Source organism: Bubalus kerabau, chromosome 1 (genome assembly GCF_029407905.1).
Source record: "Bubalus kerabau isolate K-KA32 ecotype Philippines breed swamp buffalo chromosome 1, PCC_UOA_SB_1v2, whole genome shotgun sequence".
In the NCBI taxonomy this organism is placed as follows: Eukaryota; Metazoa; Chordata; class Mammalia; order Artiodactyla; family Bovidae; genus Bubalus; species Bubalus kerabau.
Window position 1 is genome coordinate 88,505,974 of NC_073624.1, and position 13,337 is coordinate 88,519,310.

The following is a 13,337-nucleotide window of genomic DNA, read 5'->3' on the forward strand; positions in this document are numbered from 1 at the left end:
TCCTTTGCTAGGGACCCAGCTGTAGGCCACTCTGGGCACTTCTAATTGGTGGCTACTCTGGTGCCACCACCCAGTAGGCAGTGTGAGGTTGGAGTGGTTGATCCAGATTCCACTAACAACATGAGGGACGGATTCTCAGCAACTCTGAGCAAACATCTGCTGGAAACAAAATCGTATTCATTGCTTAGATTCCTTAGCAATCTTGTTAATATAGTACCCTATTTCAGCTAAACTATGAGTTTAGATCATCTTTTCTAGTTGGTCGGGGGGCCTAACCATCATGTATAACTTGGTTTCTGAAGGAAAATACATTCCAGGTTGCAAACAACCAACCGACAGTTCTGTACTATGCTCTGCCTGTAAGTTGGGGTTCTGCACTAGCTTATAAATTGCGGACTGCCTATGATTAACAAGGCTGAATTTCTTTCCTGTACATATGCTGCTGTCCTCACTTTCAATAAGTAACATGAAGGAAATTAGGGATTTGCAGTGTGCTATGTTATTACAACTAGAGAACAGTTCATACCCCAAAGCACGAACCTAGCACTGTTCACTGGTGCTGAGATCCCATCTACCCGAGGAAAGCGTGCTTCTCCCAAAGGCTTAAGGTATAAAATTCGTTAGTCTACTCACATAGCAGAAAAACTTGTACAGCACTTGACTGTGTGATTTAAATTCTACCTAACATCTGTGGTACATGTATTTTTGGCTACGGGTTCACTACTCTGAACAAGAAGAATAAGAACAGTACACTTTACAGCTGCTGCTGCTAAGTCGCTTCAGTCGTGTCCGACTCTGTGCGACCCCAGAGACGGCAGCCCACCAGGCTCCCCCGTCTCTGGGATTCTCCAGGCAAGAACACTGGAGTGGGTTGCCATTTCCTTCTCCAATGCAGGAAAGTGAAAAGTGAAAGTGAAGTCACTCAGTCATATCCGACTCTTAGCGACCCCATGGACTGCAAATGATGAAATTAATCACTGATATCTGACAAATTACAGTAGGGTCTATTATATTCAGTCAACAATAAACTTAAATAAACGTACAAAGAAGGTTTTAAAACCCTGTAGTAGTGCAGACATCAACAAGTGCCTCCTCTAAATAAGCATATTTTAAATAATAAAAAAAAAATCCCATTCTGACACATAAAATCCAGAGATCCAAAAATATCACTACACATCCCAAGCCTCCTCTAAATAAGCATATTTTAAATAATTTAAAAAATCCCCTGTTCTGACACATAAAATTCAAAGATCCAAAAATATCACTATACATCCCAAGAGCTAATGATAATCTTCTAAACTGTATGGGCAGAAAGTGAATTTTTATAAGTTAATTAAGAAAATGGGAAGTAGCCTAATATAGCTTGCAAATGAAATTTTTATTTTTTTAATGGAGGGTCATCCACTATCTAGCTATTACATGATTGGGTGCCCCCTGACAAGGTCCAAGGGCCAGGCATCTTGTTTGGTTGAGTTTCTCTTCTGCTTATCTATGGAAGACTGCTGAGAAGGACAGAAACGGTGTGGGTTTCACTGGGTTAGGAATTCATACGTAGGTAGGTACTCATTTCTAAATACCTGAACTCTAATCTCTGTGGATGTAATTCTGGAGCATGACATTAGAAGCTATGATGATACTACTAAGACAGGCAGAAAATAATCTTTCCTTTTCCCCCAAGAGGGTCAGGAATGACCCTGATGCTTGCTTTCTGTATGGGATATTAGTCTGTAAAGGGGAGGGGACAGTTCCGTGTTACTCCTGGTAAGTATGGAGGCCTCCAGGGATCTCAGTGCGGGAGGAACAGAGCCCAGAGTTAAGTGCCTCAAAACTCTGCCAAGAGCCTGTGGTTAGAGGCTACTTATCTCTGGATAAGAAATCTGTTCAGTGAACTGATGTGTTTGTTGAATTCAACCAGGATGTAGATATAACACAAGTCCTGTTTCAAGAGACTAGCTCACAGGGTACACATGCTTCTCATTGTGTGATACAGACAATCCAAGCACGGGTGATGGCCCAGCATAGGGGGAATGTGGTACTGGGTTTCTATCCTGTCCCCAGTGCCTTTTCAAGCTACCGTGCCCCATACTTCTCTGCTTTTACAGTCTCTCAGGAATTTCCTTCACTGGCTTTTAGGAGAGGGGCTGGGGTAAGAGTGTCAGCAACTCTGTCCCCTATGTGGGTCACATCAGGTGGGCAATGACAGCCCACCCTTGACCAGGGATGAGGAGAGGGATAGCACTGCCACCAAAGTCCCCATCTTGGGGGAGAAAGGTACACAGTGCTTTCATCACACGCTGTCCTCAAAATCATCTCTGAAGGCTCTTTTTCAAGACTGGATGGATGGCTAGTAGAGAAGAAATAGGAATGAGGCTTATTTAAGGTACAAAAATCTTGTATTTGCAATAACCTAAATTTATAGATACAAAGTGTTAGTCGCTCAGTTGTGTTCACCTCTTTGCAACCTCATGGACTATAGTCCACCAGACTCCTCTGTCCATGGACTTCTCCAGGCAAGAATACTGGAGTGGGTAGCCATTCCCTTCTCCAGGGGATCTTCCCAACTCAGAGATGGAACCAGGGTCTTCTGCACTGCAGGCAGATTGGGTTCCCTTGGTGGCTCAGACAGTAAAGAATCTGCCTGCAATGCAGGAGACACCAGTTCGATCCCTGGGTCGGGAAGATCCCCTAGAGAAGGGAATGGCTACCCACTCCAGTCTTCTTGCCTGGAGAAGTCCATGAACAGAGGAGCCTGGCAGGCTACAGTCCATGAGGTTGCAAAGAGGTGGACACAATTGAGCAACTAACACTTTCACTTTCATAGATATAAAACAAATTTTTTAAAGACCCCCTAAAGTACCTAATATAAAACAGGACTTACTTTCCCTAGATCATCCTTGGTTAGATACACATGATTTTCTGTGCAAAAAGCTGATGGACATGAGTAGAAGCTGCTGGGTTTATAATTTAAGAAAATGTTTTTCCCCCTTCAACAATACAGATGTTGGGCTGAAGGTTATCTGCATCTGAAAAATATTTCCTCATGCATTTTGGACAATCTTTTTGTAGGACTCTTGTTTCTCAATTTGTTATAAAGGTGTCGTGGGTCTTCCCCAACAAAGGCTGACTCCGATTATATAGAGTAACTTTGACACAAAGAGGGAAACAAAACTTCATTTGCTAGATAACCCAGATGTGTAGTTCAGTATATTTACCAAGGTAAGAATCATTCCACCCCTTTCTGAGCTGAGAACACTCACCAGAGAAGGTCTCTGCACAGAGTGGATGGAATGCCAGCGAGGCCATGAGCTGCTGAAGCTCACCTGCCAGGTGATCAGAGCTGCCTCAAATATTGGGCATTCTCTGATCCAACAAGGGTATGTGCCCTGTGACTCTCATCTGATTATCCCTATGTGCTATTTTAACCAAAATAGGCAAATTATTTACGAAACCATTTTTTTCTGTAAAGCAAAATAAATATATACAATTCAAGATTCTTTTCTCTGCTAAAAAGGTACAGATATAAGCTGAACATCAGTAGGAAAATTATTTCAGAATCTGGATGTACAATAAATAAACACGATGGATGATCACGTCTTCAGAGTTCTAAGACGATGAAATCACAAAAAAATAGAGTTAGTAGAGTGAAAAACAATCAGCTGTGAAAAGTACTGGAAAATATGATTGCATGAAATTTGGAACCAAAAAAATCCACAATCTTAAAATTGACCCCCAATCCTGGAGGGGAATGAACCATGATAGAAACAGGTCTCTTGTTTTGCTACCAAAGTATTATTTCATTGTGTATCTTGTAAATTTCTGTTTGCTTCTGTAAACTTGCAGAGGAAGTGATGAAGGGTTGCTGATGCGTGGTAACTTGACTCTTTTTCTCAGCTGGTCTCAGTGGCCTTCGTCACCACTTGATGAGTAGGCCCAGTCGTAGATGACCAAGGGAATGCTTACCAGGGAAAACAACACTCCCAGACCCAAGAAAAGGGCAGCCTGGAGTAACAGAAAGGCAAGGGTTATTTTCAGGGAAGCAAACATTTCCCATGTACACCTGGGAAAAAACAAAAATGATTTCCCTCTCTCTTCATGTCCCCTCATATTTTATTTGGTTGGTTACATCTATTACTGAACTGTGAGATTCTTTCTAAAGTTGTGTGTATCTGATTCTCCAAGGATGGGAAACTAAGAAAAACTAGCTGTGCACAACCATCCCCTGTATTCTGCTCTTTGACTTCATGGTCATCTTAGAGTGAATCTGCTCTACAACTGACTGGGTATTACTCTTGCTAGCTTCTTTCAGACTAAAGATGAAAACGAAGAAAAAAGATCATCCTTTGACAACATACAGGTCATGTCATCAGCCAGCCTAGTTTATCACTGGCAGGTAAACATTTCTGTTTGAAAAAGTGTTAAAAGGATATCTAAAAGCAGAGTAGATTTGATCGAGTGAGACAGGAAATGGGTATACAAAATTAAGTGCTTTCAAGGGTTGATGAAGGCCCAGGGGGCAGGTTACTAAATCTAAAATCTGGAGAACACAAGCTTTTAAATTGCTTCGTGTTGAGAGTTTCCAATGAGAGCTGAAATTCAAGGAGAAGGATGAAGTGTCAAGAGAGCCAGGGCGGGTTGGACTGGAGTCTGGAGGAGAAGACAGAGTTATGGGAAGGGGAGGGGGGGGAGAGTGGGGTTGAGAGGGTTGCATCCAGGCTCACCATCACCGGTCTGGTGTAACTCCCAGTGAGCCCCTACATAGACTGGATCTCTTGTTTAATGCTATGTGGTAGATAACTCCCAGTGGTTTTATAATGGGAGCAAGGTTGGAGAGGCCCAGAGATTGGTGATCAGTAGGTCTCTACCACTGTCAGATTGAATCTTAAGCTTACTGCCAAAATTTAGTCAAAAACCTCCCCCAAAAACAAGTTGGGGACCAGAAGACTGCTCCTTCCTCTCTATCCTCATGAAGCCCCCACTGGTCAGATTTAGAAGGATTTGAGATTTACGGCTTTAGGGATAGTCCTTTTGGGGAAGTAGATGCTCCAGTGGCATCAACGATGCTTCCTCTAAATACACAGGGATGTTCCCCCGTGCCTACGCCCCTCATTGGGGTCTGTTGACTCAGGTAACGTTTGTGATTGGAGTGCTTACACTATCTGGGGGGGCGGCTGAGAAGCCTTCTCCGAGGCCAAACATAATGGTGCTCCAGAAGGTACTCATGTAGCAGCCACTTCACCCCTGCTTCCCTCACTGTCTCCAAGTGCACCACCTTCAAGATGCCCTTGAACTTCACCAGACCTGGAAACAAGAATTCCAATATAGAAAGGTAGTTTCTGAATCCAGGTCTGTTGCTCCAAAGCATTTCTGTCAAATTATAAAAAGACTCAATGCTAACTCAGCTGTTTCAATTAAGGCACTGCAGGTTCCCTGGGCTGAAGGATGGAGTTACAGGACCAGGGACTATACAGAAACAGTGGACTGCAGAAAATTTTTGAGTCCCTTTCCACTTCAGATCTTGCTAATGAAAAGGCATCACCCTGGAGAGACACAGGATGATAAATGTCTAATTTCTTGGCTGGCCACTCTGACACAAAAGGAGCAGAACCTGAAGATATTTTGAGGGAATGGAGAAGATCCTGATATGACATTTTAAATCTCCCAAATGGGCAAACACGAGGATGGTTGCCTCCTTTTGAGGTCACTGTAAGTACTAGATGGTGGAGATGGACTATTTACCTGGCATAGTTCAATGAAAAACAAACCAGAAAAATGAGAGTGGCTGGCATGAGACATACCCAAATTCGTTGAGTTCCCTTGTCTTCATCTTGGCTTGTGATTTTTAAATAAAGAGATGAAGGAAGAATGAAAATAAGCATATTAGCAGATGTAACGCCTGGAAAATAAGAAAAATTGAGGTTATCATTGTGAAAGTTTAACTTTCTAAAGAGCTATCATAGAATAAGCAGCAGGTCAGAAAGCCATACCAACGACTCCAAAAATATCCTTCATGGAGGGTATGAAGATCACCAACAAGTTGATAATAACCAGGAGTATGAAGGTCACCAAGACATGACGACATAAATTAAACTTTGTTTTCTTAGCCAGTTCAAATATAGAAGATCGAACCTGCAGAAAAAGAAAGCAAAAGGTCCTGTCATGCCTCCAGCTTGATGCCTTTCGTGTTTCTCATCAGTTATGGATGGATTGGGGCATAGGCATTTGGACATGTTCAGTCCACACCTCGTGAGTTTATAGATGGCTTAAACGGCTGGGAAACCACGGGGCTGGACATAAGATGGAAAGTCCTTTTCTTTATGAGTAGGTAGTTTTCTTTTGCAGGGGGCGGGGAGCAGGGGACAGTTTCTATTTAATCTGTGACTGAGCACTCTCTTCTGGTCCTTCTATATTGCCCTGTCTTGGATGACTGGGATTCAAATAGTCTATCTACATTTCTCTGTAAGGAAGAGGGATAGACTAATCAGAATTGATTCATCCGTCAGAAAGCTACCCTAACTCACTGATACCACTTTCTTTCCAAAGACCTTTGAGATCCTTCCCTCAGGCAGTTTCAATGATGCAGGAATTCCCCACAGCAGCCTTGATCTGCAAGTGGCTCCTGAAGGCAGCATGGAAGAGGAGCCCTCAGCTTTTCTCAGGTTGCACTGAGGCCTTTTACTCACCGTGAAAAATAACACGGGCACGGTGAGGATGACGGCCATGATGACTGCCAGCCGTACCGTCAGGATAAGGATGTCGTCCTTACTCTGGTACTTGTGGAGGAGGTCGGACTGCACGCTTTCTAAAATGAGGCGGAATGTGAAAAGGCATTAAAACAAGACAAAAGAATTATCATGGAGTGACGGGTTTCCTGAACCACAAAGGATCTGTAAACTAAAGGAGGCAAGGAAAGCAATACTCTGGGAACTAAAGTGTCTATTCAACAATTTATAAAGTTGGAGAGCAAAGTCCCCCATATGAGACATGCCCCACCTGCCCATACCTGCAGCAAAAAAGAGTGTAAGAGTAATCAGCAGAAATTATACAGAGTGTAATTTACACTAAACTAAACCTAGGAGTGAGCTGAGGTTAGGCATACCATATGGTTGAAACACAAAGCCCTTCTTCATCTAGATTCTCTTCAACTTGGTGCCACTCATCCAACAATGCCCATCAGCCTCAGTCTCGCTGAGTGGGCTGCAGGCCACCTGGAGCCTCTTTCAAAGACTTCTGTTATCACTCAACATCCAAGAAAAGTGCCCATGGAACTTCACTGCTGCAAGGAACTCATTCTCCTCGTCCAGATATGCTTTCCTCATAAAGCTTATATACCACTTTGAACTTTTTCTTAACACTGAACTTTAGAAAGTGTCATTTCAAAGACAAGCAAAGCTAGAAAAGCAGTCACTGAGCAAGAAAAAGCTCACTCTTGACCTTTTTAAGAGAATAATTGCTGTTTTTTAAAGATTTATTTTTATTTATTTATTTGACTATGTCAGGTCTTAGTTGCTGTGTGTAGAATCTTTAGTTGTGGCATGTGGCACTTTGTTCCCAGACCAGGGATCAAACCCAGGCCCCCTGCATTGGGAGCATGGAGTCTTAGCCACTGGACCACCGAGGAAGGCCCACTCCTGTCTTTTTTTAATCAATGACTATACAGCAGTTAGTTGTAATTTGGATGTGCTCTGGAGAGGAGCTAAGCTCAAGGTCCTTCTACTCTGCCATTTTGTCTCCAACTCAAAAATCCACTCCTTTGACAAGAGATAGTTCCCTTCCCATCTCAAGGTTCAGGGTGTGGAATTCCAGTTCCATCTAACAGTCTGGGCCAGAGACAGGTCTCAATTTTAGAAAAAGGATCCTAGATTATAATAAAAATCTCCTTAGTTCTAATTTCCTTGATTCAAAATTCATAACCATCTAAAAGTAGCTGAGCTTTTTTTCTCTAAGAGTACTGAAAGGTTTTGATATTCTATTCTATGTGGGAAAAAAATGGATTTGCCACAAAAAAACCATAGCTTAAACAAGGCAACAGTGAGACCAGTCAACTAATATTAGGCTCGCTCTCTCTCTCTTTCCCTCCCTTTACCCACCCCCAAGCCCTGCAACTCTGCAGGAAACTTGAGAACACCATCTTTATGCAGAAATTAAATGTAGTATTTATGGATTCATTAGATAATGCTCTTCTCCCTTGCTTGTGAAAATGGTAATTAGGGAATTCCCTGGAGGTCCAGTGGTTAGGAGTCAGCACTTTTACTACCAAAGGCTGGGTTCAATCTCTGGTGGGGGAACTACGGTCCCACAAGCTATGAGGCTTGTGGTAATGGTAATAATACAACTGTATAATCAGGGAAGCCTTTCCAGGCCGAATTAATCATCTCAAATGTGTTTAAATTTTGAGACATTTGTGTTTATGAAAAAAAGTGCCCCCAAGAAATGTTATTTAATAGAGAATGTAATGTGAAATTTACGTATTCAAATTTAAACCAGCTCCCAAACTGTAATGATAATGAAAGATGTTAAATAAAATTGCAGGATGATTGGAATAGAAGAGGATGAAGGAGCAGTAAGGTAGACTATTCACACAGGGTCAATAAAAGTTACAAAGGAAACTTTGTTCTTTTTCAGATTTCATTTAACTCTGTCATTGCTTCATATTGAAGCCAAGCTCCACCTGCTGCTGAACAATCAGGTGTTTATTATTAATTAACGCACAGTGTCATGAGTGTAGCACTCTTCTCTTTCTCACTTTCCAAACCTGTCTCTGTCTCTCTTTTCTATTAATGGAAAATGACCCAGTTCACAATAGCAATTAGGAAAGCCTTCTCTGATATAGTTCTAAACCTTCCTTAGTAAAGGTGACATGCTTATAAAATGCATTTTTTTTTAAGGACAGTATTAGGAGAAAAAATTATGGTAATTATTCTATTGCATAGTCAGCATGAATATGTAAAGGAACCATAGCCATTTGCTTTAAGCAGAAGAAAAGATAAGTAAAATCAATGGATAGATTTGTTGCTTTTGGGGGTTATCACATTGAAATATCAGTACATATTTTGATACTGATTTTTACTAGTTTACTTACTAATATCTATATTTAGGTAGTGACAGAAGGTACTTACCACAGAATGTCAAGTAGCCAAAAATGGCAGTCAAAAAATACATAACAAACATGGCGAAAAAGGAGATATTTGAAACCATCTGCATCTTTTTCTGTGATCGACTAAAAACAAAGAAAAAGAAATTTGAAAAATTAAAAACCATCTTATTGAATGTAAGCACAAATATTAACCCTGAAGAATGGAACTTAACTTTCTTTCTAACAGGCTTGGGCTGACTTGAGCGGCTATAATTACCCCCAGTAATTATAGCAAATATGCCAGTTTCCAATAACTTTCTTTACACTGATTGGGTATTGTGAGAGAAAGAGCCATGGAACAAACAATGCCTTGAATGTTCTTCCTCATTCTTTTGAAAGAATATTGAGTTATCATCTGAGGGGCAGAGAGTGTTTTTTTAACATTTGTTTGATACTATCTCCACACTCAGGATGCACAGGAAAAAGGCAGAGTAAGTTCCAATGCTGTTTCCTTGGCTCCAGAGATCAGGCACTGAGCTAGAATTTGACCAAGTGTTTTGTCACTAAAGCTGCTATTTAAGGTCTGATTTTCCCATCGAATAGCCTCAGGGAGGGTTTCCCAGGTGGCTCAGTGAGTAAAGAATTCACCTGCAATGCAGGAGATACTGGTTCCATCCCTGGGTCGGGAAGATCCCCTGGAGGAGGGCATGGCCACCTGCTCCAGTATTCTTGTCTGGAAAATCCCATAGACAGAGGAGCCTGCAGACTGAAGTCCACGGGGATGCAAGGAGTCAGACTTGACTGAAGCGACTAAGCATGCATGCACTCACACAGCCTCAGGGAAGCCTGTATGTGTCCACAGCAATGAGTGCCCAGGAACTCACAGCTGGGATAATGAACGGCTCTCTCTTTCTCTCTTAGGTCAAGTTTATCTTGGGAGTTTGCATGAACCTCTAAGTTTCTTTAGCTGCCCAAACAATTAATCTCCAAGACTTGTACTCAAGAGTAGGCCACCAAGAAGCAGGACATTTGACTGTGTCATAATAGGAAGTATGGAACACAAGACAAATTGAGAAGTACCCACATAAGAAAACTACAAACTAAAAGCAGAACTATTAAGTTTAAAAGATGCCAAAGATATCTTTTAATTATCTTATTTTTAAATATCTTAAATATAAGATCATAAAGTAGGACTAATGCATGCAAAGATAGGTAGATGTAAATACTTCAAAACTTAGTCATGAATCAATTTAAAATGAAAGAGGAACAATCATGAGTGAATTCAATCCTGAGTAACATCATCTTTCTTTCAAAATGGAAATAGATAACTATACTGTATATCTTTTCTGAGCTTAAGACTATGCCATGATGCCTATTTCAAGAAACAAGAAAAATGTCAAACAATCTACCCTGACACCTAAAGAAACTAGAAAAAGAAGAACAAACTCCAAAGTCAGTATAAGAAAGGAAATAAAAATGAGTGGAAATAAATAAAATAGAAACTAAAAAGACAACAGAAAGGACCAATGAAACTAAGAACTGATTCTTTAAAAAGACAAACACAATTGACAACCCTTTAGCTAGGCTTACAAAGAAAAAAAGACAGAAGGCCCTGATAAATAAAATCAGACACAGAAGAGAGTAAGTACCAATAGACACCATCGAAATACAAGAGACTACAAGGGAGTATTATGAAAGTTATACGCAGCACACTGGACAACCTAGAAGAAACGGACAAACGCTTAGAATCATATAACCTTTCAAGACTGAATCATGAAGAAACAGAAAATGCGAATAGACCCATCACTTGTACAGAGACTGAAGCAGTCATCAAAAACCTCTGGAAGAACAGAAGTCTAGGACCAGAGGACTTCACTGGTGAATTCTACCAAACATTCAAAGATTTAATACCTATCCTTTGCAAACTCTTCTAAAAATCTGAAGAGGAGGGAATGGTTCGTAACATGTTATGAGGCCAACATCTTTGTGATACCAAAACCAGACAAAGACAACACAAAAAAGGAAAATTGCTGGCTAATATCTCTGATGAATACAGATGTAAAAATCCTCAACAAAATATCAGCAATGACAAACCCACAGCAAACATCACTCTAAATGATGAAAAATGGAAGCTATCCCTCTAAAATGATGCCCACTCTTACCACTCTTATTCAGCCTAATAGCAGAAGTCCTAGCCAGAGCAATTAGGGAAGAAAAAAAATAAAAAGCATCCAAATTGGAAAGAACAAAGTAAAACTGTCACTATTTGCAGGTGACATCATTTTATACACTGAAAACCCTGAAGACTCCACCAAAAAACTATTAGAGATAATAAACAAGTACAGTAAAGTTGCAAGGTACAAAAATCACACAAAACTCTGCCATGTTTCTATATGCTAACAATGAGAGAACAGAAAGAGAAATTAAGAAAACAATCCACTTACAAATGCAACAAAAAGAATAAAATATCTAGGAATAAATTTACAAGGATGTAGCTACAGAGAATAGAGTCGTGGTTACCAGCAGGGAAAGGGTAGAGGGAGGACAAAATGGGTAAAGGAGATCCATTGTATGGTGACGGATGGAAACTATATTTTTGTGAGCAGGACGTAGTGTGTATGGAAGTAGAAATATCAGGTTGTACACATGAAACCTATGTAAGTTGTAAACCAGTTATCTCAAAAAAAGAGACTATGACATGATAAATATTTTTATGTATAAAGTCTGATAATAAGAGAGGCTAAGAAGAGGACCCATTAGGAAATTCATAAGTAGTCCTTTCGTTTTCTTTAGAAGAGCAATCAAAAACAAATCCATAATCACTGTAATAGTTTAAAATGAACAACAATATTCTTCTGTCCAGTTTGTGGTCTTAACATTCATTTCTTCATGCCTGTTTTACCAGCCTTTTCCAACTAAACCAAAAGGCAAATCATATACAATGTATTCAGTGGTTCACAGATGAATCTGAAGATTACCATTATTCATTTGCAAACTAATCACAAGTAATATAAAGCAACACAAAAACTTGAACTCTCTTGTGTAACACAGTATTTGAAAAACCAAATTAATAAGAAAAAGCCCACATAATAAATGCTTTTTATACATTTATGGCCAAAATATACTGCAGGTTTGTGTCTTGCTCAAGAATGACAAAGTAAATGTTGAAGCTGGGGCTATGGAAGTTCATGATATGAGTCCATTTATTTTGATACAGCACTTGCCTATTAATGAGGAGCTGTAAAATGATTCAGTTTGAAAAAAAAAATTAAACAAATCTCTTACTCTTTCAGTTCACTGTAAATTGGCAGGACCGACGGGTGGCAGACAAAAGCAAACGCAATTGTTGGTAAAGCGTACACGGTCTATTTGGGAGGAAAAAATAAACGTTACGGAAAGGCATTTTTACCATAAAAACTGTATTGCTCCAGTATTTCTGAGCTGTCTTTTTATCTGACAGCCCTTCAGAATCCTTGGATTATTTGGTTATTAGGGGAGCTTTGATATCTAAAATAGGAGCAGCTTTTCTAAGACAGCTTATCTAGCTTGAGACATTATGCGCTTGGCAGAGAGGGGTTTTACAGCCAGGCTCACCTACGCTGTATTTTACGTTCCCCAGGCGTTGCATCACCTGTATTCATGTGGCACTAGCTGGTTACAAGCACTTTCCTCTGTTATTTCACTGAGTCCCCACAATCCTGAGACAGACCAGCACTGTTCTCCTGGCTCCCTCCAAGACAGGCAAGGCAACACAGCCAGAACATGCACCTTTGTTTCACTGCTCTCTGCTTTATAAGGGGTGCATCAGTCAGACTTAAATATGGCATCTAAAAAGAAAATGACTTTCTTAAAAGAAAACCACTTCACTACTTTGGGGTACCTTTCAGAGTTTAAAGACAGCAGGTGAGAGATCAAACTAAATTAGTTTCTTAGAAAAAGATAATTCAATATAGTAACTTCTTATGCAAAAAGAAGCTGGCAGAGAAGAAGGGAAAAGTAACATTTCTCATGCTATAATTTTGCCCAAGCAAGGTATCAGGCACATTCTAAGAAACCCTGTAAGATACACAATAGAGTCATCATTTTACAAGTGGGGTTGACAATTTGCCTGAGAATTCAAATCCAAGCCTGACTGTTTCCATAGTCCACCCTTCCCCAATATGTCGTATGAATGTTCCTGAAGTGCCAATTTGTGGTAGGGTCTATATTTCAACTGTACAAGCTGGGGAAGTTTGAGGTATTCCTTTCTGTCACCACAAGATAG

At 40.4% G+C, this 13,337-nt stretch overlaps 1 protein-coding gene across 5 annotated transcripts in view; it reads right to left on the minus strand.

Annotated features, from left to right (window-relative positions):
- Positions 1 to 702: 702 nt before the first annotated feature.
- SLC38A1 (solute carrier family 38 member 1) overlaps positions 703 to 13,337 on the minus strand; it is a 75,834-nt gene continuing 63,199 nt past the window's right edge. For all 5 annotated transcript variants that reach the window (XM_055581659.1, XM_055581632.1, XM_055581642.1 and 2 more), the window contains 6 exons: positions 12,359 to 12,438; positions 9,117 to 9,217; positions 6,681 to 6,799; positions 5,985 to 6,126; positions 5,796 to 5,893; positions 703 to 3,999 (listed from right to left, as the gene is read on the minus strand). In XM_055581659.1, the coding sequence (XP_055437634.1) occupies positions 3,898 to 3,999; positions 5,796 to 5,893; positions 5,985 to 6,126; positions 6,681 to 6,799; positions 9,117 to 9,217; positions 12,359 to 12,438 (642 nt within the window). In that variant the 3' untranslated portion in view covers positions 703 to 3,897. The remainder of the gene's footprint in view (positions 4,000 to 5,795; positions 5,894 to 5,984; positions 6,127 to 6,680; positions 6,800 to 9,116; positions 9,218 to 12,358; positions 12,439 to 13,337) is intronic.